The 21521-nt window shown below is 32.4% G+C and overlaps 1 protein-coding gene and 1 pseudogene across 2 annotated transcripts; both read left to right on the top strand.

The window, feature by feature from the left end:
* Positions 1 to 4881: 4881 nt before the first annotated feature.
* Positions 4882 to 12824, top strand: LOC144559225 (exocyst complex component EXO70A1-like). The gene is made up of 12 exons (XM_078308225.1): positions 4882 to 5197; positions 5566 to 5661; positions 6324 to 6529; positions 7157 to 7408; positions 7991 to 8129; positions 8633 to 8845; positions 9328 to 9533; positions 10164 to 10367; positions 10570 to 10669; positions 11204 to 11307; positions 11717 to 11863; positions 12490 to 12824. The coding sequence occupies exons 1-12, from the start codon at positions 5057 to 5059 to the stop codon at positions 12605 to 12607; spliced, it is 1926 nt and encodes a 641-aa protein (XP_078164351.1). The 5' UTR covers positions 4882 to 5056; the 3' UTR covers positions 12608 to 12824.
* Positions 12825 to 19514: 6690 nt separating this feature from the next.
* On the top strand, positions 19515 to 20547 carry LOC144566561 (NDR1/HIN1-like protein 1 pseudogene; annotated as a pseudogene). The gene has a single exon (XR_013515223.1). The product of XR_013515223.1 is annotated as an NDR1/HIN1-like protein 1 pseudogene (transcript).
* Positions 20548 to 21521: the final 974 nt, after the last annotated feature.

Genomic DNA, 21521 nt, shown 5'->3' with positions numbered 1-21521 from the left:
TTGAAAGCAAATTGTGATCGTGAAAGAGATAAATTGATGTATAGGCTGGTTCATGGTGGGCAATGTCGTGACATAATTCGAATGGATGCCCGCCCTTTCCTCAACTTATGTTCTATGTTGGAAGAAAAAGGTGGTCTTAGGCCAACAAGATGTGTAGGCATTCATGAACTTGTTGCAAGGTTTCTCTACACAGTTGGTCAATAAAAAACATCGCCCATTGGCATTCCACTGGTGTCGTGGTAGAGCTACAGTGAGTCGTGATTTCCATAGAGTTATGAGAGCAATATTAGAGTTAGAACAAGATTTCTTAGTACAACCTAATGGATCAAGTATTCCTTAAGAAATCATCGGCAATGAAAAGTTTCATCTGTACTTTAAGGTACACTAGAATTTACTTATATGCCCATAAAATATAGCTGCAACATGTTACTCATTCCTTAGTAATTTGTAATGTTTTAATTACAGGATTGTGTTGGTGCTATCAATGGTACACATGTTAGGGTGAGAGTTAATTCCAAAGAAGCTCCTAAATATCGTGGTAGAAAAGACTACCCGACAATGAATGTACTAGCTGCGTGTACCTTTGATCTAAAATTTACGTATGTCTTGGTGGGTTGGGAGGGGACGGTATCTGACTCAAAGATGATGAAAAATGCATCAACTAGGAGGTATCCTCTCAAAATACCACAAGGTAACAATATTAGGTAAGACAAGTATATTTGAAGAGACATACACATTTCTGATTTATAATGGATATTTCTAAAAAAAATTGTAGGAAAGTACTATTTGGTTGATGCTGGATTCATGATAAAGAGTGGATTAATTACACCATACAGAGGAGAGCGATATCACTTAAAGGAGTACTCAACTAGGAACCCCCCTCAAACCTCTCGTGAATTGTTCAATCTTCGACATGCGTCGTTACGAAATACGATAGAGCGAGCTTTCGGTGTCCTCAAGAAACGCTTTCCTATTATTAGAAGCACAACTGAACCACATTACTCAGCTGATACTTTGAAGAAAATTGTTAGCGTTTGTTGCATATTGCATAATTTTCTAGTAGATAAGGATGTCGATATAGCTATGCTTGCTGAAGTTGATGGAGAGATTGAATATCGAGTCCCCGGTCAACCTGAGCGGCCTACTAGTCAAGATGAAGAAAGAGACAAGAGGATAGGAGAAGCCATGAGAGAGGAATTGGCACATAACATGTGGACAAATTATGCAAGAAGATAATATGATGCAATTTTACTTATATGCTTTTGGACAAATTAGAATGAATATGTTAGCTTTATGTTAGCTTTTTGACTTATATGTTTTTGTATCTTTTGCAAACTTAAAACGAATATATCTGCTAATTAAGTTATATTTTGTTTTATTGTTTGCTTTCTTGAATTAGTGAGTTTTTGATATTTTGTTAATTTTGTGGACTTATTTGCAAAAATGTAATAGTTGTTGTCAGACTTGTTTCGTTTGAGTTATAACTTAGATTTTACTTTGCATAGTTATCGCTAAAACATGTCATGCATGAGGCAGTTCAGGATTCACACAAATTAGCAAACAATGCAAGAAGATGAGGAATACACAAATGAAATGGTATAGAACAGGTCTCATGTGAAAGACTAGGCATTGGTGGTATGATCAACAACAGCTACTTTGAATGGTCATATTCAGAACCAGTTCAAGATTTACAAGCATAAAGAGAAGCTCGAATATCTTTAATTCTGGATTAATTTACAATTAATTTACATGAACCAATCTACATAGATTGCTATGGGGACAAAATAGTCATAGTTGATCAAATAAAAGTTAAAATCAAAAGTTACATCGTAACCTTCTATAAACTACTGGAACAAGTAAATGAATTAAAATTCTTCCCTTCCGTCCCCTTCCCTTCTCACCCCTGCCCTGCCCTCCCCTCCCCTTCCCCTCTAATAAAAGTTGTGGAGCATAGTCTAAAAATCGAGATAGAATACTGAATAGAATTTGAAAAAAGTTATTCTTTCTCTGCCGGAAGTACAGAACTGGAATCCAACATTTCATTATTATATAAGACTACTAATCAGTAACAAACATTGGTTCTAAAAACTCGTATTTGATTTAGTGACAAAGACATAGTTCTTATATAAAAAATTATGAGTTTGAAACTCACAAAGTAAAGAAATTTTCTATATTAATAAATAGGGGATTGAAATATATTGAGTCACTTGACCTCCATTTCATATTTCAAAAAAACAAACACCGGTCCTAAGACTAATAAATCTTTTAATTAGTACCAACGAAACTTGTATTAAGTCAATATTGAATAAAATGTAAATAATTAATAAAGCTTAGACAGTGATAATTAGTTGTACTTTCGGCATTGTCACGTCTTGTTTTAGTATTCACCTAATAGAATTTATGATATTTTTATATTCACCTAATAAAATGAACAAGCTTACTGTTTGGAGTTCTCCGATTGGTTTCAATCCCTTAAATTTTATAATTAGCTCAGGGTAAAATAATTAGATTATGCTTGCGTAACAAATTTTCGTAAAAATTTTATGAAAACACATTTTTTTTTGGGAGTAAAGTAAAAATAGAAATAAAGTTCGCCAAATCTATGATTTAGGGAATAAAACAAAAATTGTAATTTTACGATTTCATTCCTATCTTTTATTTAAAATTATTCAATATTTTTTTTTTCTCGGAGACATTATAATATTGTCAAATGTCAATATTCACTACAACAGAAAAAGGGGACTATAAACAGTTAAAAAGTTAATGTCATACGGTTCCGTAATCATGTTCGCACGTATCAAGTATGAAAAAGTCAATACATATACACGGTTACAGAACCGTATCTATATAGATTAACATATACGATTCCTACAAATGAACTGTGCCAAATCTAAAAAAAATACACTAAGACAAATGATTTATACATTATCATAATAATCATGTATAATGACAAGGGTTATATACGCGGTTCCTACAAGAAAACCGTGTATGATTTCTATTTTTTTTAATATTTTTTTTATAATTGAATACCTTTTATATTTTTTAGACATTATACATACAATATTACATCCATATTTAAAAAAATATTTATAACATACAGTAAGCAAACATGTATGTTTACCTTATAACAGCCAAAATTTTCCTTTATATCGCAAAGATTATTCATGATCACCTGTGAACTTAAGATATGAATTTTAATTAAAAATACCAATCAAATTATCATATAAACGCAAGATTTAAATTCCAATTAAAAATACCAATCAAATCGAAATCGTTCCCCATGGAACAACTTTTTGTTCATACTAGCACAATATTTGGAAATTTAGAATTAACATCCCACATTATCCACTTGGCACTGGCCCACAGCATTTCCCTATTTTATTATTTTGGTCCAGAATAGCATCAGACCTAACTAATTATGTTGGGTTGCCAACGTGGAATAGTACGCTTCTCCTATTAGTTTATTACTTTATTATATTAGTTTGCTTCAAATAAATTTGGTTTAGGCCATACCAAATTTAAAATAAGCGCACATTCCTTCTCTTGGGATTCGCGTCTAGTATCTTTTTTTTTTTTTTTTTCGTTTTTCTTAATTGAAAATATTACATGGGTTTTGAATGGGGAATAAATCGGCTGTTATTCCAATAACAAGAATATGTTATTCCGATTCTAACCGTTCAAATTTTTTTATGCGTGAATTTTAACAGCTGAGATTAGAATAACATATTCGTGTTATTCCTTTAAAATAATAATGAATGGTTATCATATCAAATTCAATTTGATTTCGATTGAATCGTTTGATTCATTGTTAGAGTTGTATGAAAATTTAAATTATAAACTTATTATCTGAATGAAAATTGATCGTACAAATTCCGATACGGATTGGATAATTCAGATCAAATATCAGACATAATTCGATCGATGCATGCTCATCGAACCACATTCGCTTCCCATCCACAATACATGTTAATAATTTTGTTTGAAATTTTTTGTCTAAATTTAAATAGGATTAAATTTCATCTATGTTTCTAAAAAAAATAAAAAATAAGATTCATACTAAAAGAAATGATTATAGAATTTTCTATCATATGGATCCCCTTCTACTAAAACCTGATTTATTATTCCTAGAAATGAAGTCAATACTCAATAATGTAGTCAAACCCTCTACCTCTCTACAAGTGAAGTTGGTTAGCATAATATTATGTTCTCTAATTTTTTTGAATATAGAGAGAAAAATAAAGATGAGGCTATGGTACTATATTCACCACATATCAATCATACTATGAAAAAATATTTTTATTTTTAAAGTTTAAATAGTCACAGACTTTTCAATGTGACATCTATGTGATACAAAATACTTAAATATCAGATTTTATAATTTCTTAGAACTTTTTTAATTTTTGGTTAAATAAGTCGAAAATCACAACTTCCTGATAGTCCAAAATCTTTCGATCGATTGATTTTCCACCTATTTAAAAATTTAGTAATATTTTTTTGAAAATATAATATTTAGCACCCAAGTACATTTGCATATAAAAATTGATGTTTAATAGTTTACATGATCAGATCAGAATCAATGGTTTCGTCTAAGAAAATGAAATATAAATTCTTAGCATGGATTAATCAGGTTTCTAATCAGACGGATAATACTGTGAATTCGTATCCTCTGCATTAAGGGAAAGGAAATTACTAGATCTGAACCGTCCGATTGGCTACGATGCTGATCAGACGGCTGAGATACATTAAACTCAAAATTTGATATTCTCTTTTGAGTTAACGCAGAAGATGCGACTGAGTCCAATCCTCACTCTAATAAAAATAGAGTACAAATGACAACTGAGTCTAATAAAATATAATATTTTCTCTGCAGTACTGTTTCACCACTGACTGGGGTCCAGTATATGTTACTTCTCGTCTGCAATAACCTCTTTCCCCTCTCTCTCTCTCTCGCTCCATCTCTTTCTGGAGATAGATCCAATATACGAGCGAGAATTCACTGAAAAGGTTGCAACTTTCCTACTCTACAGTTCAAATATTGGAGAATTTTCGCTTAGCAATGGAGGTTCTGACGCAGAGAGCGGCACTCTTGAGAGAAGCGTTAGAGAAGAGCAAGACTAATACGGAGAGCATGGTGACTATACTTGGTTCGTTTGATAGTCGTCTCTCTACTCTCGATTCGGCCATGCGCCCAATTCAGGCAAAATTTAACCATTTTAGCTTTTATTTATTTTAATTTTGAAGGTTTTCTTTTGATATTTTGGCAAAATCTCATTTCCTGTCTCAAGGAATTTCTAGGTTGGTACCTAACTAAAAAAAGTCAAAATTCAACCTGATTTTATACATGACTAAATTCATTTTTGTAGGAATTCAGGATACTTCTTTGGGTAATTGTCCAATTTTTGTAGATGCTTAATTAACACATCGTACTTCTCAGAAATAAAATTTACCAGAGACAAAAATATAAGTTCATGGTTTATCTGAGGTATAGTTTTGTAGGGTTTCTTATGGATTTAGTTGTATCGATAACCAACACATATATGTCCTAATATTTATTTTGATCTGTAGGCGAGAACACATGCGGTACGAACAGCACATGAGAACATTGACAAAACTCTTAGGTCGGCTGATGTTATTCTTAGCCAATTTGATATAACTTATGAGGTATTATTCTCTCAACAGTGTTTTTAGTCCCAAACAAGTTGGGGTAGGCTAGAAATGTAACCCAATTGTAGTAAAAAAGAAGAATACTTTATTTCATATACCATACTTTACCTTCTTTTATTTTAAAAATGCATTGAGGATATCAATAAAAGTGTTTATGGTAGATGATATCAATAAAATTCATAAGGTGATGCTAGACTTTGACATTTAAATTTCATAGATAAAGTCACATTTTCCACATGGACAATTTTTTTTTTTTACTATTTTCAGCAAATTAAATTAAATTTATTATTTCTTTAAAGTTATTTATTAATTTTTGTTCAATTCATTCAATTTATGATAGAATGACTCTTATTCAATTCAACTCTCAAAATAGCAATGTCACCATAAAAATAAAAAAAAATAAAAAAAGACAATAAACTAAGTCATTCTTGTATTCTCCGTCAATAGCATTTAACAATTTCCTTTAACATAAATGATACAATCTTTTATTAAGTTTCTACTAAAATTAGAAAATTCCATGAAAGAGTAAATTGGGTATGAAGAGAAAAGAATTTCTCTCTGCACTCAATAATCTAATTGTTGCTCTCAAAATGTCTATGCATAATAAACAAAAAAGAGCTCTGTTTTACATGAATTATGGCAAATTATGTAAATTTCAGGCAGAGAAAATAATAATGAGGGGACCAAACGAGGATTTGAGAGGGTACTTAGAAGCGGTTGACCGGTTGCGTAGTGTGGCAAGGTTTTTCAGCTCCAATAAAAGTTACAAAAGTAGTGATGGTGTGCTTAGTCATGTGAATTCTCTACTTGCCAAGGCCATCTCAAAAATGGAGAGTGAATTCCAGAAACAGATCACCTCTCGAAGGTTTAGTTTTTCTTTTCTTTTTCAGTATTTATGGGGTTCCATTGGTATATATAGTATATATATAGTCTCTATGATTTATGCTTAAATCATGCTTAGGCATCAAGGTTGGTATTCTGGTTCCAGATGAAAACAGTTTGTCTGGTATGAATACCTGTACTGTAGCAGTAATATTCTGGTTTCCCTCTTTTAGAGGAAATAAAAAATGGAAATTATAAACAATCAGAGGAATCAAAAGAATCAGAAGAAATAGTATTTTTTTTAATACATAAAATAAATCAAATGAAGATATGGGATTTTATCCCAACCGTTTTCTGAAAAAAATTCAGAATTCAGATATTTTTATTCTAAAACAAGGGAGAATTTTGTTTATGGGCACCAGACTTTTGTTATCAAATTTCTAATTTGAGATAGAAAATGAAGAGAAAATCTTTGAATCTCATACTTGTCAAATTGAGAAATTGTTTACACCAGGGATATCCAGAATTTGGGCTCCCAAACTGAAATCCTATTTATCAAAATATGAAAAATATGAATTTGTAAAAAAGTCCTTGTTTCATAACAAAATGTGTAGATCGCTGAATTTGAATAGTTTATTTTTCTTCTGCTCAATTTCTCAACCCTATATAGCAAGCCAGTGGAGCCAGACAGACTCTTTGACTGTTTGCCAAGCTCTCTCAGGCCATCGTCAGAATCGCCGGGTCACACATCTGAAATGGGTAAGAACTTGGCCAATGGGAACCTGTCAGAGAAAGAGAAACAGGAAGTAGCAGTTTACACTCCTCCAACCCTGATTGATTCTAGGTTTGTGCCTCTCCTCTCCAAGCTGGCGCAACAGTTGGTTCAAGCTGGTCACCATGCTCAGTGTTTGAAGCTTTACAGGTCTCTCTCTCTCTCTCTAAAAGGAAATAAAGATATGAACAAGAGTGAGGCTATGGTAATATGCATATTACGGATCGACTGGTGATATGGATACATATCTCTATTATCAACATTAAAATAGTCGATCCGAACTGTTAAACATGATCTCCATATAAAAAATACTAAAAGAAATTAAAAAAAAAATGTAAATTTTGGTCTGCACAAGTACATTTTCATATGGAGATCATGTTGAAAGGTTTAGATCGACTGTTTGGATTTTATAAATAGAGATATGAGTCCATAGTGTTGGCCGCTGTGTAATATGCATATTATCATAGCGTTACTCTATGAACAAAATGAAAGTTTGTTTATCTTTATGTTATATTTCTGTGAACTGCAAAAATTGATGTAGAATGTTATAATAAGTAAAATTTCTACAACATATGTTTCTCTAAACCTCCTTGTTTTCTAAAAAATGGAAGTGAAATAAGGATTAATTTTGGAAGCTTCAGGGTTAAAATTGGAATAAAATAGGGGAAAAGGGCTAACCCTACACAATTTTTGCTAACTTCTAATTTTCCTTATTTTTCTAATGGTGAATAGAGATGCACGTGCATCAGCGTTGGAGATGAGCCTGAAAAATCTAGGAGTAGAGAAATTAAGCAAAGAGGAGGTTCAAAAGATGCAATGGGAGAGTCTCGAGGCCAAAATAGGAAACTGGATTCACTTCATGCGCATTGCTGTAAATTATCTCTCCTGCTAAAAAATACATTTGCTTTCAACTGAACCGAAAAACACATGCCCACTTTAGTAGCAATGCTTTAAAAGGTTATATATATGTGTGTGTGTACCTTTGAGAGCCTCAATGTTTTGTTTCCTGAACATGTAGGAACATCATGTGTAGGATATAATATACTACCGGGAATTGTTACATATACTTATCCTTTACTTCCTTTATCCACAAATTTCCAAAGTCCGCCCCATGATTCTTATAGCATAAATGCTTTTTGAAGAAATTGTTATACGCAAGGGATAAAATTGACATAACTACACTTTTTATGGCAGCATAGGATACCTCTTTTTTATGTATTTTGAGATTTCAATGGTAGCATGTGGTATCTTGTTGTTATAAGTTAGAGCATAAATTTTTTCATGTCGATTAAATAACTAGGCCATCTGAAAGGGCCCTGTTTTGTTTAGAAATTCTACAATAACTTAAGAAACCGAATCTATTGATGGGTACAGGTTAAGCTGCTTTTTGCGGCGGAGCGACAGTTATGTAATAAAATATTTGAAGGGATTGATTCTTTAAAGGATGAGTGCTTCGCCGAGGTGACCTCAAACAGTCTGTCAGTACTCATGAGTTTTGGCGAGGCTGTTGCTAAGAGCAAGAGATCGCCTGAGAAGTTATTCGTATTACTTGACATGTATGAGATCATGCGCGAGCTTCAACCAGATGTATGTGTACTTTTGTGCTATAATATCTCTATAGAGTGAGGCTATGGCACTATGCATAGCGTGGGTAGGTCCGTACTACGGTTTAATAGTTTTGTTTTAAAGTTCAAATAGTTGATCTGAACCGTTCGTCATGATTTCCATATGAAAATGTACTTGTAGATCCAATTTTTCATTTTTTACAGTTTTTTTAATATATTTTTAGATAGGTAGAAAATCACTACTTCTGAATGGTCTAGAATCCTTAGATCAAGTGACTTCCAACCTATTTAAAAAAAATAGTAAAAAACTTAAAAAAATGTAAAATTTGATCTACAAGTATATTCTCATATGGAGATCATGTTGAACGGTTCAGATCGACTAGTTGAACATCCATAGTACAGACCAATCCGCGCTATGCATACCATAGCCTCACTCTCATTAGAAAATTTTGTAAAACCGCCAAATGTGAGAATGACATGTATTTATAAAATTTGGTTGCTCAGATTGAGATGATATTTGAGGGGAAGGCATGTGCCGAAATGCGGGAGTCAGCACTAACCCTGGCGAAGCGGCTGGCTGAAACAGCCCAAGAGACCTTTGATGATTTTGTTGATGCTGTAGAGAAAGACGCCACGAAGACTACTGTCACTGATGGCACTGTTCACCCCTTGACTAGCTACGTCATAAACTATGTCAAGTTTCTCTTTGAGTAAGTGCACTTTCATGTGAAATGTGTAAAGGGATCATTTTGCTGTTTAATTTATCAGAGATCAAGTTTACTTACCTCTATAAAGCATGAGAAAATTTTGCTAATTCCTTTCTGGGTCCTTTTCTTGTCATAACTTCAGTTAATTTCCTCTTTGAGTAAGCACACTTTCATGTGAAATCTTTTAAAGGGGAATTTTGCAATTTGTTTTCATAATAGTATAGATGTATGATAAATCAAGTTACCTTATAATGTGTAAGAAATATTTGGCAATTCCTTTCTCTGTCTTTTTTGTGTGGAACATGCACCCACCCCCCCCCCCCCCCCTGAATTCAGATCCCCTAAAGTAACTCAAATTTTGAGTTTAGATCCGGACTGTCCAATCTACTTTGGCACGAATATTAAAGTGGCCCTGTGCATTTCCCCATGGGCCAGATTGTCCCAGATTCTGATCGGACGATCCGGATCTAAACTCAAGTTGAATTATCTGGAACCAACCCCCCCTCTCCCCCACAACCACATTACCCAATAAAATTACAGGAGAAAGAGGGGATGCTATTGTGTGATGCTTACATTGGTTACTATTGTTTAAAACTTTAAATTAACCATTAAAATGGTTGGAACAATGTGCAGCTACCAATCTACACTGAAGCAACTATTCCAAGAATCTGGAACCAGTGGAGATGAGTCGCATTCTCAATTGGCTACAGTGACCATGCGAATAATGCAAGCTCTTCAGACCAATCTAGATGCAAAATCGAAACAGTACAAGGATCAGGCACTGACGTCTCTTTTCCTCATGAACAATATTCACTACATGGTCAGATCTGTTCGAAGGTATATGTCCCATTTTTTTTCCGTTTATTTTTTTTTATCTAAATAAGAAGATGAGTTTTAAATGACCTCTCTAACTTCTTTGATGCTTATATCAGGGGCTTGATTGAGTTAAATGTGAAATATTAATAAGGTTGTTCTTTGATTTTGTAAAACAACTTATGATTTTATTTATTTATTTTTTGTTGTTTGAAAACTTTTCTAGATCAGAAGCTAAGGACTTGCTAGGAGATGATTGGATACAGAGACACCGAAGAATAGTGCAACAAAATGCTAATCAATACCGAAGGGTTGCTTGGTCCAAGGTAAGTATGTTATATCAAAAATTGGGAAAATTTAGGTTTTGGTCTACTTTTTCCAAACAATCAATTTAGTCCCTGACCCTGAACTTCCATTTGCAGTCAATTGGCACTTGAACTTTTGGGGTAAAAAAACAAATTTCCCTTAAAAACTTTGCAAGATGAAAACAAACCTGGTCAAACTTCTAATTGCACCAAATAGGTCCTTTAACTTTCAAAAGGGAACTAAATTGATCCTTTTAAGAGGACTAATATGGTTAATCTAGAGTAGTTTGAAGGATTAATATGTTTCAATGGAAGTGCAGCCAAGAAAAAGGAGGGTTGTGATAAGGCGTGGCGAGCCAAGATAAAAAAACAAAATACAGCCTTTTTTATGAAAATGAAACCCTCATACTAGTTGGGTTTCATTTCTAGCCCCAACTTGGTTGTTGTTGTTGTAAAGTTCAAGGAGGAAAACCTGAATTTTTATTTTTATTAGACTGAATATATTATATTATAATCAATATGGTTCATTGATGGCATTTGAAAATAATCATGTAGATATTGCAAAGCATAGCCGCACAGGGACTGACATCGTCAGGAGGTGGTACTGGTGCTGGTGACAGTGGGAGTGGTGGTGCCTCTCGAGCTCTCATCAAAGACAGGTCCCTTTATTATTTCTACTTTAGTTTCGAATTTTTTCGAAACAACCTGTGGACCATATATTCCTATGAAACAACATAAACATAATATATGCCAATTTTGCCCCTGTGAATGGAGCAGTAGTATTCAAAACGACCCTCCAAAAAAAAAAAAAATACCATTTAACAAGCAACTGAGAATGGGAGTGGTAGTTCTTGCATATTTTTGCAAGAGAGAATGTTCAAATCGGAGGATGTTATTATGCATATTTTGGTTCGGTTACACAGACACTTCTTATTTTTTTTATTATTTTTTATTTATTTTGCTTTTGATAGTTTTATGTTGTTGTTATTCTACAAAGAGGATACCGCCTTCGACCAACTTTCTCCTATCTTTGTTTTACTTTTTTTTATCAAATTAAAAAAAATGCAGGTTTAGATCATTTAACATCCAAATAGAGGAGCTGTACCAGAGACAGTGCCAATGGACAGTACCTGATCCAGAGTTGCGGGAATCTTTGCGGCTTGCTGTAGCAGAAGTTCTTCTCCCGGCATACCGATCTTTCATAAAACGTTTCGGGTACTTAATTATCTTTATGTTTAATTAAGGTGTATTTTCATGTTATGAATGGACTGTCATGTATTCCTCAAAAGGTTGCTTGCAAGATGATTGTGAGACAAATAAAAGAGAGAGAGAAAAAAACAGTGGTACTTTTAGGGATGTAAAAAAGTCACACCATGACCGGATACATCATGGTACGACATGTGTGCCAGTCATGTGTCCCATGCCGTGATCATTCGCATGACGTGACTATCCTTTGGAAAATTGGCACGGTATGGCACGTCATGCGAGTCATGTGTGATCAGGATCGTTAGATCTTGATCGAATGGTGAATTTTGAATTAACTAACTTAAATTATGAAAAAAATAGTTAAATGTGACCAGTCACGTTTGGACACGGCGCTACTAATGTCCCATGACTATCCCTCCAAATTTGGTCACAGCACGTCACATATTTATATCCCTAGGTACTTTTATTCATTTTTGAAATGATAGGTGTCGGTGATATTCCCTATAGGCAACATATGAGAAATGATACTTCCAAAGGAGTATTTAATTTAGTTACTGTGTATACCATTCATTTCTCTGCATTGCAACCATTCAGGTTTGTTTTGGAACTTAATAAGATTTGAAATGTAAATGTAGGCCTCTGGTAGAAAACAGCAAGAACCCTCAGAAGTACATAAAATACACACCAGAGGATCTCGAAAAAATGCTTGGTGAATTTTTTGAAGGGAAGGCTGCTGTTGAAGTAAGGCGTTGAAATTCGGGCTATATCGCAAAATCACGCTCTTTTGTAGTTATTATGTTCAAATGTTGGTCCCTTTTTTTCCCTGAAATATTTTGGTTTGATGATTTTTAGCTTAGTTATTGTAGTATTATTGTGTGCATAAGTAAATTATTAGTTCAGTTCTGGATTGCAAAATTAATTAATGCCCGTTGATTTGTTAAAATTAGTGAATAGTGCTGATGAGTCTCAAGTCTATATATTTTGCTTAAATGGGTGGTTGATTATTGGAAAATTCAGATCAATGCAAGATTTTATGTGCCATAGATAAGCTATCTTCAAGCAATAAATGATCATGTGTCTCATTAAATTATTTATAAATTGAACTTCATGTTATTTGTAACATGTTACATGTCTTAATATTTTTTTTTCATGTGCCGTACGTACGATATTATTTTTCCTAATAAACGAAGGACATTATAATATGAGCATGAGAAAAATAAGCATTGTATAAAGAAAAAAAACATTTAGAAATAGTACCATTTATCAGGCTTAGAAAGAAAGTATACATTCTTGGCCATCAATAATTGTTGCTAATTCAAGTCAACACAGTGGCTAAGATACAAGTATCAACATAATAAATGAGGATCATCTGTGAAATTTATACTATTTTTTTCTTTCATATGACGAAGTGTCCACATTAGACAATTAAATAAATATATTTTTTAAATAAATGCGGTAGAACTAGTTTTCACGATTTCATGCTGCAGATTTAACATAATTTATACGTTCAATCTCGTGTTCTTTCAAAACAAGCCATTTTTATATATATTTTTTTTCAATGTTTTATACAATACTGTTGTTTAGAATATATATTTTTTATTTTATTTTTATAGCAATGTAATTGCAGACTATTTAAAGATGGGCATTATGCAAAGGGAAACACATAAAATAACACAATGTAAACATGCTAATAAGAAATGACACATGCCAGGTCACAACCAATCATTCAGATCAAGTCAAACACGGTGTCAAAATAACTCATTTTCTTCTTGTTATAAAAAGACTAGATCTATATTACATGTGCAAGACTGTTGTTTTTTTTTCTGACCTTTTTGTTAAAACCTTAATTAAGGTGGCTAATTACAAATGACTCAAGCAAAACTACTAATGATTTTAAATATAAAAAAAGTTAGAAGGGGGGAGGGGTTATTCTAACAGTAAGCTGGAACAAAAATTATACTTAATTTACTTGAATATTTCTTCAAATTAATAATGTAATTCTGAATCTCAATTTACAATATTTATATTTCCATTAAAAGTTTACTTGGTATATCATATATGAGTAGGGTTAAAATGTACCATTGGTTTTGTGCCCCAACCATACCTCACGTCTCTATCTCTGTTTACAAAGTTCAAACAGTCGATCTAAACCGTTCATCTTGTTCTATATATTAAAATGTAATTAGAGATCAAATTTGGTTAATCTATACTGGACAAAAAAAACATAATTTGGTTTTTGATTTTTGATTTTTTTTTTTTTTAAATATCAATCTGGTCCTCAACTTTTATTTGTGCTAATTAATTCTTAAAATACAAAAAAAAAAATTCGTCCCTGAATTTTCAAAGAAAACAGGGGCAGCTTTTGGGGAGTAAACGATAAGATAACCCAAAGATTTTGTGTTTTTATATACAAATCCCGGAGACTTTTAGAGTTTTTGCGTGAGATATGAAAAAAGTGGAATCAACGGTTGGGCTGCCATTTTGTCATTTCCTGAGCCGGTGCCAGAAGATAACTCCCTTTTTCATAATGTAAAAGAAAAATAAATAAAAAACACACATATTTCCACAGGACCACAAAGAAAAAAAAAAGTTAGTACAAACTTAAGTTCAATAAAATATTTTAGAATTTTAATCAACAATTTGATGAATCGATTTTAAACAAAAAAATTTGATCAATTTTTATTTAGTATAAAATCAACGAGTAATAAAATAATAAAAAATGAATACATCAAAATACATTATTCAAGAATTAAATTAGATGAATTTGAAAATTAAAACTATAAATAAAATGTGAATACATTACTAGTGAAATAAAACGGTATCTGGGATTTGAATTTGTCAGTTGAAATCAATATAATCTAAGTTTCATTAATTAAACTCATCAATCATCTTTATAAATTCATACTAACTATTCTCATAAAAAACGGCCATTTTTATTAATAACCCAAAAAAAAAGGTATTTACCAAAATAACCCCAAATTCTGATTTTTTTCAAATCTGACCAAACCGCCAGGAGCACTGGCGGTCCAGTTCCATACCAGACCGCCAGGAACCTGGGCGGTCTAGTTCCATACCAGACCGCCAGGAACCTGGACCGCCAGTGCTCCTGGCGGTTTGGTCAGATTTGAAAAAAATCAGAATTTGGGGTTATTTTGGTAAATACCTTTTTTTTTTGGTTATTAATAAAAATGGCCGCATAAAAAATATTCAATGCCAACTGCTGCAAATGTATCTTAATATCCAGTGTACAACCTTTTGGTTAATGAATTAGAAATTCATAAAAAATTTGAAGCTGTCCAATTTTTCTTCATTTTGTAGGTCGTCTGCTTTGTTTTTCCTATGCTATTCATGTACACAGAAGTGCAATTTATATGAAATTAAGAATTATTTGTACCTTCTTTTCTACTAATTATTTAAGAATATAGAATCATTGAGTAATTCAAAATTAATAATTCCGTACATGCTGTTCAAAGGTCAAATGGAACTGATGATTAAACATTGTAAATTATGCTAATTGTATAATTAACTTTATAATTTTCATTCACGGTGCATTAATGAAAATTTGAAGTTGTGGAGAGGGAAATGATTAACCTTTTTTTTTTAGAAAGAAATGGAAACTTATATATATCTTTGATTGTGTATAATTAACATATTTGGACAACATTATTAGAGAACAATACAAAATGCGAATAGTAAAAAGAAATCATGATCCATAATCTCTTTACATGAAGACGCATGTTCAATTTCTGTGACAACTATCTAAAAATAAATTAATGCTGAAATTTACTAAAACACTCCTGTTGCAAAAAAAAAAAATCACCAAATTAATGTAACTTACATCAATTTTTCGATACACATATAAAATATAGTCATGTTTTAATTTTATTTTTGATGAATGTCAAGAGCGCTTTAATGTACGTTAAAAGAAAACTAATTAAATTGCTGCAAAATCAAGGTTGTATATAGAGAAAAATAATAAAGATTATATTGGGAACTTATTATTATTAAAGAGGAGGGTTCAAATGCACATTTTTGTGCACCCAAATGCACCCTATCCTTTTCTCTATTTTCAAAGTCCGAATAGTCAATCCGAACTGTTAGATGCGATCTATATATTAAGATGTGCTTGGAGATCAAATTTTACATTTTTTGGAATTTTTTTACTATTTATTAAGCCACTTTGAAAATCGCTGATCCAATGGTCCAGAAAATATAAAATCAGCGATTTTCAAAGTGGCTTAATAAATAGTAAAAAAATTCCAAAAAATGTAAAATTTGGTCTCCAAGCACATCTTAATATATAGATCGCATCTAACGGTTCAGATTGACTATTCGGACTTTGAAAACGGAGAAAAAGGATTTGAAATATAGGGTGCATTTGGGTGCACAAAAATTTGAGTGCATTTAAACCCTCTCATTATTAAATGTTAAAAATATATAAACATTGAAATTTTCCTCGTAAGTAATTATTGCTGATATGTTGCTCGGTTTCCGAAGTTTAGAACTTAATAATTCATATGAAAAAAAATTATGAGGCTTCAATTTTAGTTACACTTTGCTAAAAAAAACATTCAAGTTGTAAGTAAGGTTCTTTTAAATAACATTAATTTCAACAGCCCGTTATATTTTGTTAGGATAACTATAAATTAATATAAATCATGACATGCAATCCCACTCCTTATCAATTAATTGTTCTCTTGTCAACCTAATACTTCACCAAAGCTAACAACCACTAAATATATGCAAAAACAACTAACCTCACCTAAATTCCTAACTAGGATTTTGGTATCCTTTCCGGTTTAAATTTATGAGCCTGATCTTCTGTGGCACACAGTGAGTAGCATTCACAATCACAGAGACTGGACATGACATGTAAATGGTCACGGTACGTAAGTTACGTAATGACCACCCATGACTTGAGAACATTAGTCGCATTTAGCCTCTCTTTTTTTTTCCTAATTTTAAGTGTGTTGTGTCATGTGTCGTTCTATTCGTGACCAAGTCGATTCATGTGTCATATCGTGTTTTGTTGTTTTTTTTTCGAAAAATAGTTATGACAAGTGTGCTGGTCATGTGCCAATGACATATCTGATCACGGTGTGATTTTTTTTTACATACCTAAGTGATAATTTATTTCATATCAAGTAAACAATTTAATGATGTAAAAAAAAACTTAACCCAAAAAATTAGTATAACATATGAATGGAGTAAACTGATTTAATGCAACCTAGCTCTATTATATTTGTATAATGCTATATATTTATCCTTTCAGACCCACTGGTTTTAGGTATTGAATGAAATTTAAAACATGCAACGCAATTGAGCAATTGAATTCCCATTTTGGCAAAACTATAGAGAATCTCGTATACACCTACATGTGCAACCAAATGTACAATACAATGTATAACAAACAAACCCCAACTATAGAAAGTATATATCATGCATGATTAATGAAGCAAGACTTAAGGAATAAACAAATTATAATAATAGAGCAGGGTTTAAATGCCGAAATTTTTTATGTCTTCACTATGTCTTCATTTTTAAAAACATTAATAACTCAAAATTTAAAACTTAAAAGTCAAAATAAAATTGTTGGATATGATTTGTATCATTTTATCTATGCACCTATAAAAAAATTATAACATTTCAATTTTGTTTTGGTTGTCATCAAGAGCTTATAAAAAACACACTAATGTGGATAATTTATAGACGTTGATTTTTCAACGTATTTATTCACATTTAAATAAAATTGAAAATATAATAATTTTTTATGAGCACATAGAGAAAATAACATAGATCACATCTAACAGTTTTATTTAGATTTTTAAGTTTTAAATTTTGAATAATTAAAGTTTTTAAAAATGGAGGCATGATAGAGACACAAAAAATGGAGACATTTGAATATTAGACGGGGTTGGGAAAATCTGAAAAAGATCTAAAATAATATTTGGATACTATTTTATAAATTCTAGAATATAAAATATCAGAATAACAATGATAAAAAGCAAAAAAAATAATTCAAATATTTTCTAAATATCCTTGTGAATTTTTTTAAATTCTCTCGGCTCTATTCTATTCTATTCATACTTTCATTAATTCCGGGTCCGGACGACATTTGCCATTAAAAATGGAACCCAATATCATTTTAAAATTTTAATTAAGTTCGACCCATCACCTACGTTTGATTTTAAATGCAACATAGTAGGTAGAACCGTAGAAAGAACAAACGTGATTACAACGCACATGCCCAATAAGGTTGCATTTATGTAAAAGATATAGTAATTAAAAATATATGCTACAAAAATATGCGCTCAAATTTGCATTTAATTTATGATTCAATAATATGCTAACTTGAGTGATTCTATAGTCAACATGTTCCCATTCAATGTGTTTCTTAGTTTCTGATGTTGACGCCGTAACAGTTTATTGTTTACTTTTTAGCCCCCCTTTTCTTCCCCTAAATTAAATTGTATTTTTAAAGAGAAAATGTAATGTCTCTTGGCTACAGTCTTTCGAAAATTTCCGTGTATAAAGGCTTTCTTTTTTTAGCTTAGTTCTAACGCGCGCTTTCAACTGTCATAATTTCAAGTACAATATGTATGTTTACATGATAATATGTGTATGTTTACAGAATAATATGTGTATGTTCACAGAATAGTATGTGTATGTTCACAGAAGGTGGTCCCCAACAGCTTTCACGCGTTTTTAACAGCTGTCACGCGTTTTTAACAGTTTTCACGCGTTTTTATGTTGACATGATTTGTTGAATTAGTTTACAGGATTTAGTATTGATGTTTACAGAATTAGTTAAAAATATCCGGGAATTTTTGAGGGACTGGAGTTGGAGACTGTTAGCTGCTTCCATTTTTAAAATCAATCTAAATAACATTTTTTTAAATCAATCTAAATGGTTCCCTAAATAGTAATTAATCAATCTAAGTAGTAACTATCAGGAATAAGGAGACAACTTTTGAAATGAAAATTATTTTCTTATTATGAAATATATTTTTAATATCAAATAAGACCACATGAAATAAAATAAAAGAAAAACAAATTAAGGGATTCTCCACTTCTTGAACTAATTTTTAAAGTTATTTTCTTATTTTCGATTTTGATTTGTTGCCAAAAAAAACATAATTTTGATTTGTTGCCGTAAACTATAGTGCCTAACTATCTAAATCTATGAATTCAGTCATACATTGTTGATTATAAATTATTGATGAATTCAGCCAAAAAAAACCATAATTATTGATCTAAATCTATGAATTCAGCCAAAAAAACCATAATTTTGATTTGTTGCCAATAATCCCCTCCTTATTAATACAACTTAACATATTTTCAAATTTACTCGGTCCCACCTCCTCACCCAATGGACCTTCTACACGTGTCCACCACTGTTAATTATAAATTTATAATCCCGCCTTACATTGTTGATCCCCTTCCTCTTTCTCTGGTAAAGATATTGACAGAAGAGTTTTTGCTTCATACAACGTACAAATCATATACAGTACTTTTTCAATCTATTGTCCGTGTGCTGCACAAAGTAAAATCTACGCTGTTAATATCTTCACCGTCCTCTCTCTCCCTTAATTTCCTCTACAACTACAAGTAGTAACCGCGAAGCATCATCACAATTCTCAACCAAACACCCCCCCTCTACTTTATAACGCTCTTCCTTTCCTTCTAGTCCAAGTCCCACCCCTTCTCTATCTCTCTCTCTCCCCCTCTTCTCTTTCACACATAAACACCATGTCGAAACATGATTGCGGCCACCACGACGGGTGCAGGAGTGGGTGCGGGAGCTGGTGCGGGTGCGGATGGCCATGCAAAATAAAAAAGAAGTACCGCAAAATCCTCATCTGTCTCGGCTTCTTCATCCTCCTCATTGCCCTCCTAATCCTCATCATATGGCTGGTATTACGCCCGACCAAACCCAGATACTACCTCGAAGATCTCATCGTGTACAACCTCAACCTGACGGGCCCTGCTTTCCTCTCCGCCACCCTCCAAGCAACCCTCAGATCTCACAACCCCAACGACCGCATCGGGATCTACTATGACAAGCTTGATGTGTATGCAATGTACAAGGGGCAGCAGATCACCATCCCTACTGAGTTGCCTATACAGTACCAGGGACATGATGACGTCAGCATATGGTCCCCGTACCTGTATGGTACCAATGTGCCCCTCGCGCCGTACCTCACAGTTACATTGACACAGGATGAGGCGGCGGGTTATGTTTTGATTGATATAAGGGTACATGGACGGCTCAGATGGAAAGTCGGTACGTGGATTTCCGGTAACTATCATATTGATGTGAACTGCCCGGCTTTTCTGACGGTCGGTGGGGTCGGGATGGATAACCATGGATTCCAGTTCAAACCGATTACGGAGTGCAATGTGGATGTTTGAGTTTTAGGATGTGATTGTGTTTTGTTTGTTTTGTTTAATTTATTGGGAATTTAGAGGATGCATGAATGCATAATTGGTCTTGAATTGGTGGTTCTAATTTGGAGGTGCAATGGTATATAGAAGTAATTCGGTATAGTCGAGGGGGGTTTATGGAAATTTTCATTATAAATATAATTATGATGCATGTATGAAGTTACTTGCAGTCTTGCACTACCTTTACTTGTTAGAGTTTATAATTTAATTAATGATAATAATAAAGATAACAGTTCTATAAGTGTGAAGTCAAGCTGTAAATGGGCTGTTTGTTTCATTTCCGGTTTCTATCAGTTTTCTATGCAATAAATGCAGATAACATAATAAGTTGGCAAGTTTGTTTTTTCCTGGACCTTTATGAAATTTGTAGACATTTTTTTTTAATAAAGGTTGGAAGTCAAGCCACTCAATAGTCTCAACTATTTAATATTTTTATAATACAACAAATACATTTTTTCATCTGAATTTCAAATCCATGACCTCCCATATTGAGATCATATACCTTTATCACTAGACTAAATGCTAGTTCTTAAATTTGTCAACATTTTAGTTTGATAAATATTGTTATCTATTTATCTGGTTGTCATATGACAAAATTGCATGAAGGAATAATTGTTTTTGGAGTAGAACTAGGGTGTTCCTAAGTTTATCAAGTCCTCTTATAAACTCAACTCTAAAATTATTTGAATTGTCTTCAAACGACGAATCCAAACCGTTGAAAATCTTCTACCTTACGAGTGATGCGACTATATGTGAAAATTTTAAAATTTCAAATTAATTTTGTATAGAGTCAAGTGGTCAAAATTAGAAAGTTTATAAATTAATTTTAATGCATTCATTTTTTTGACGTCTTTTGACCACTTGACTCTATACAAAATTAATTCGAAATTTTAAAATTTTCACATGTAGACGCATCACTCATAAGGTAGAAGGATTTCAATGATTTGAATTCATCGTTTGAAACCAACTCAATAGATTTTAAAGTTGAGTTCACAAGAGGGCTTGGTGAACTTAGAAACACCCTAGTTCTACTCATTGTTTTTGTATGTGGTCATTGAAATGTATATATCTTCACATGTGTACAAAATTTTCTAAAAATAAAAATTCATCAACAGAAACTATAATATATTTGTAGTTAATTAGAAATTACACATATGACATGATATTTCTAATTAGAAATTATTTTTGATGTGGAACCAAATATTTCTCATCTCTAAGTTTT

The sequence above is a fragment of the Carex rostrata genome, chromosome 1 (assembly GCF_964058835.1).
Source record: "Carex rostrata chromosome 1, lpCarRost1.2, whole genome shotgun sequence".
Lineage (NCBI taxonomy): Eukaryota > Viridiplantae > Streptophyta > Magnoliopsida > Poales > Cyperaceae > Carex > Carex rostrata.
Note: the sequence above shows the minus strand (reverse complement) of the source record. Positions and strands in the feature narration are given on the sequence as shown.

Bases quoted from the DNA above. Each gene is read 5' to 3' on its own strand.
- LOC144559225 (XM_078308225.1), top strand. From the start codon at position 5,057: ATGGAGGTTCTGACGCAGAGAGCGGCACTCTTGAGAGAAGCGTTAGAG. The intron at 6,530-7,156 runs GTTTAGTTTTTC...AACCCTATATAG, and splicing joins AAACAGATCACCTCTCGAAG to CAAGCCAGTGGAGCCAGACA. The intron at 7,409-7,990 runs GTCTCTCTCTCT...AATGGTGAATAG, and splicing joins CAGTGTTTGAAGCTTTACAG to AGATGCACGTGCATCAGCGT.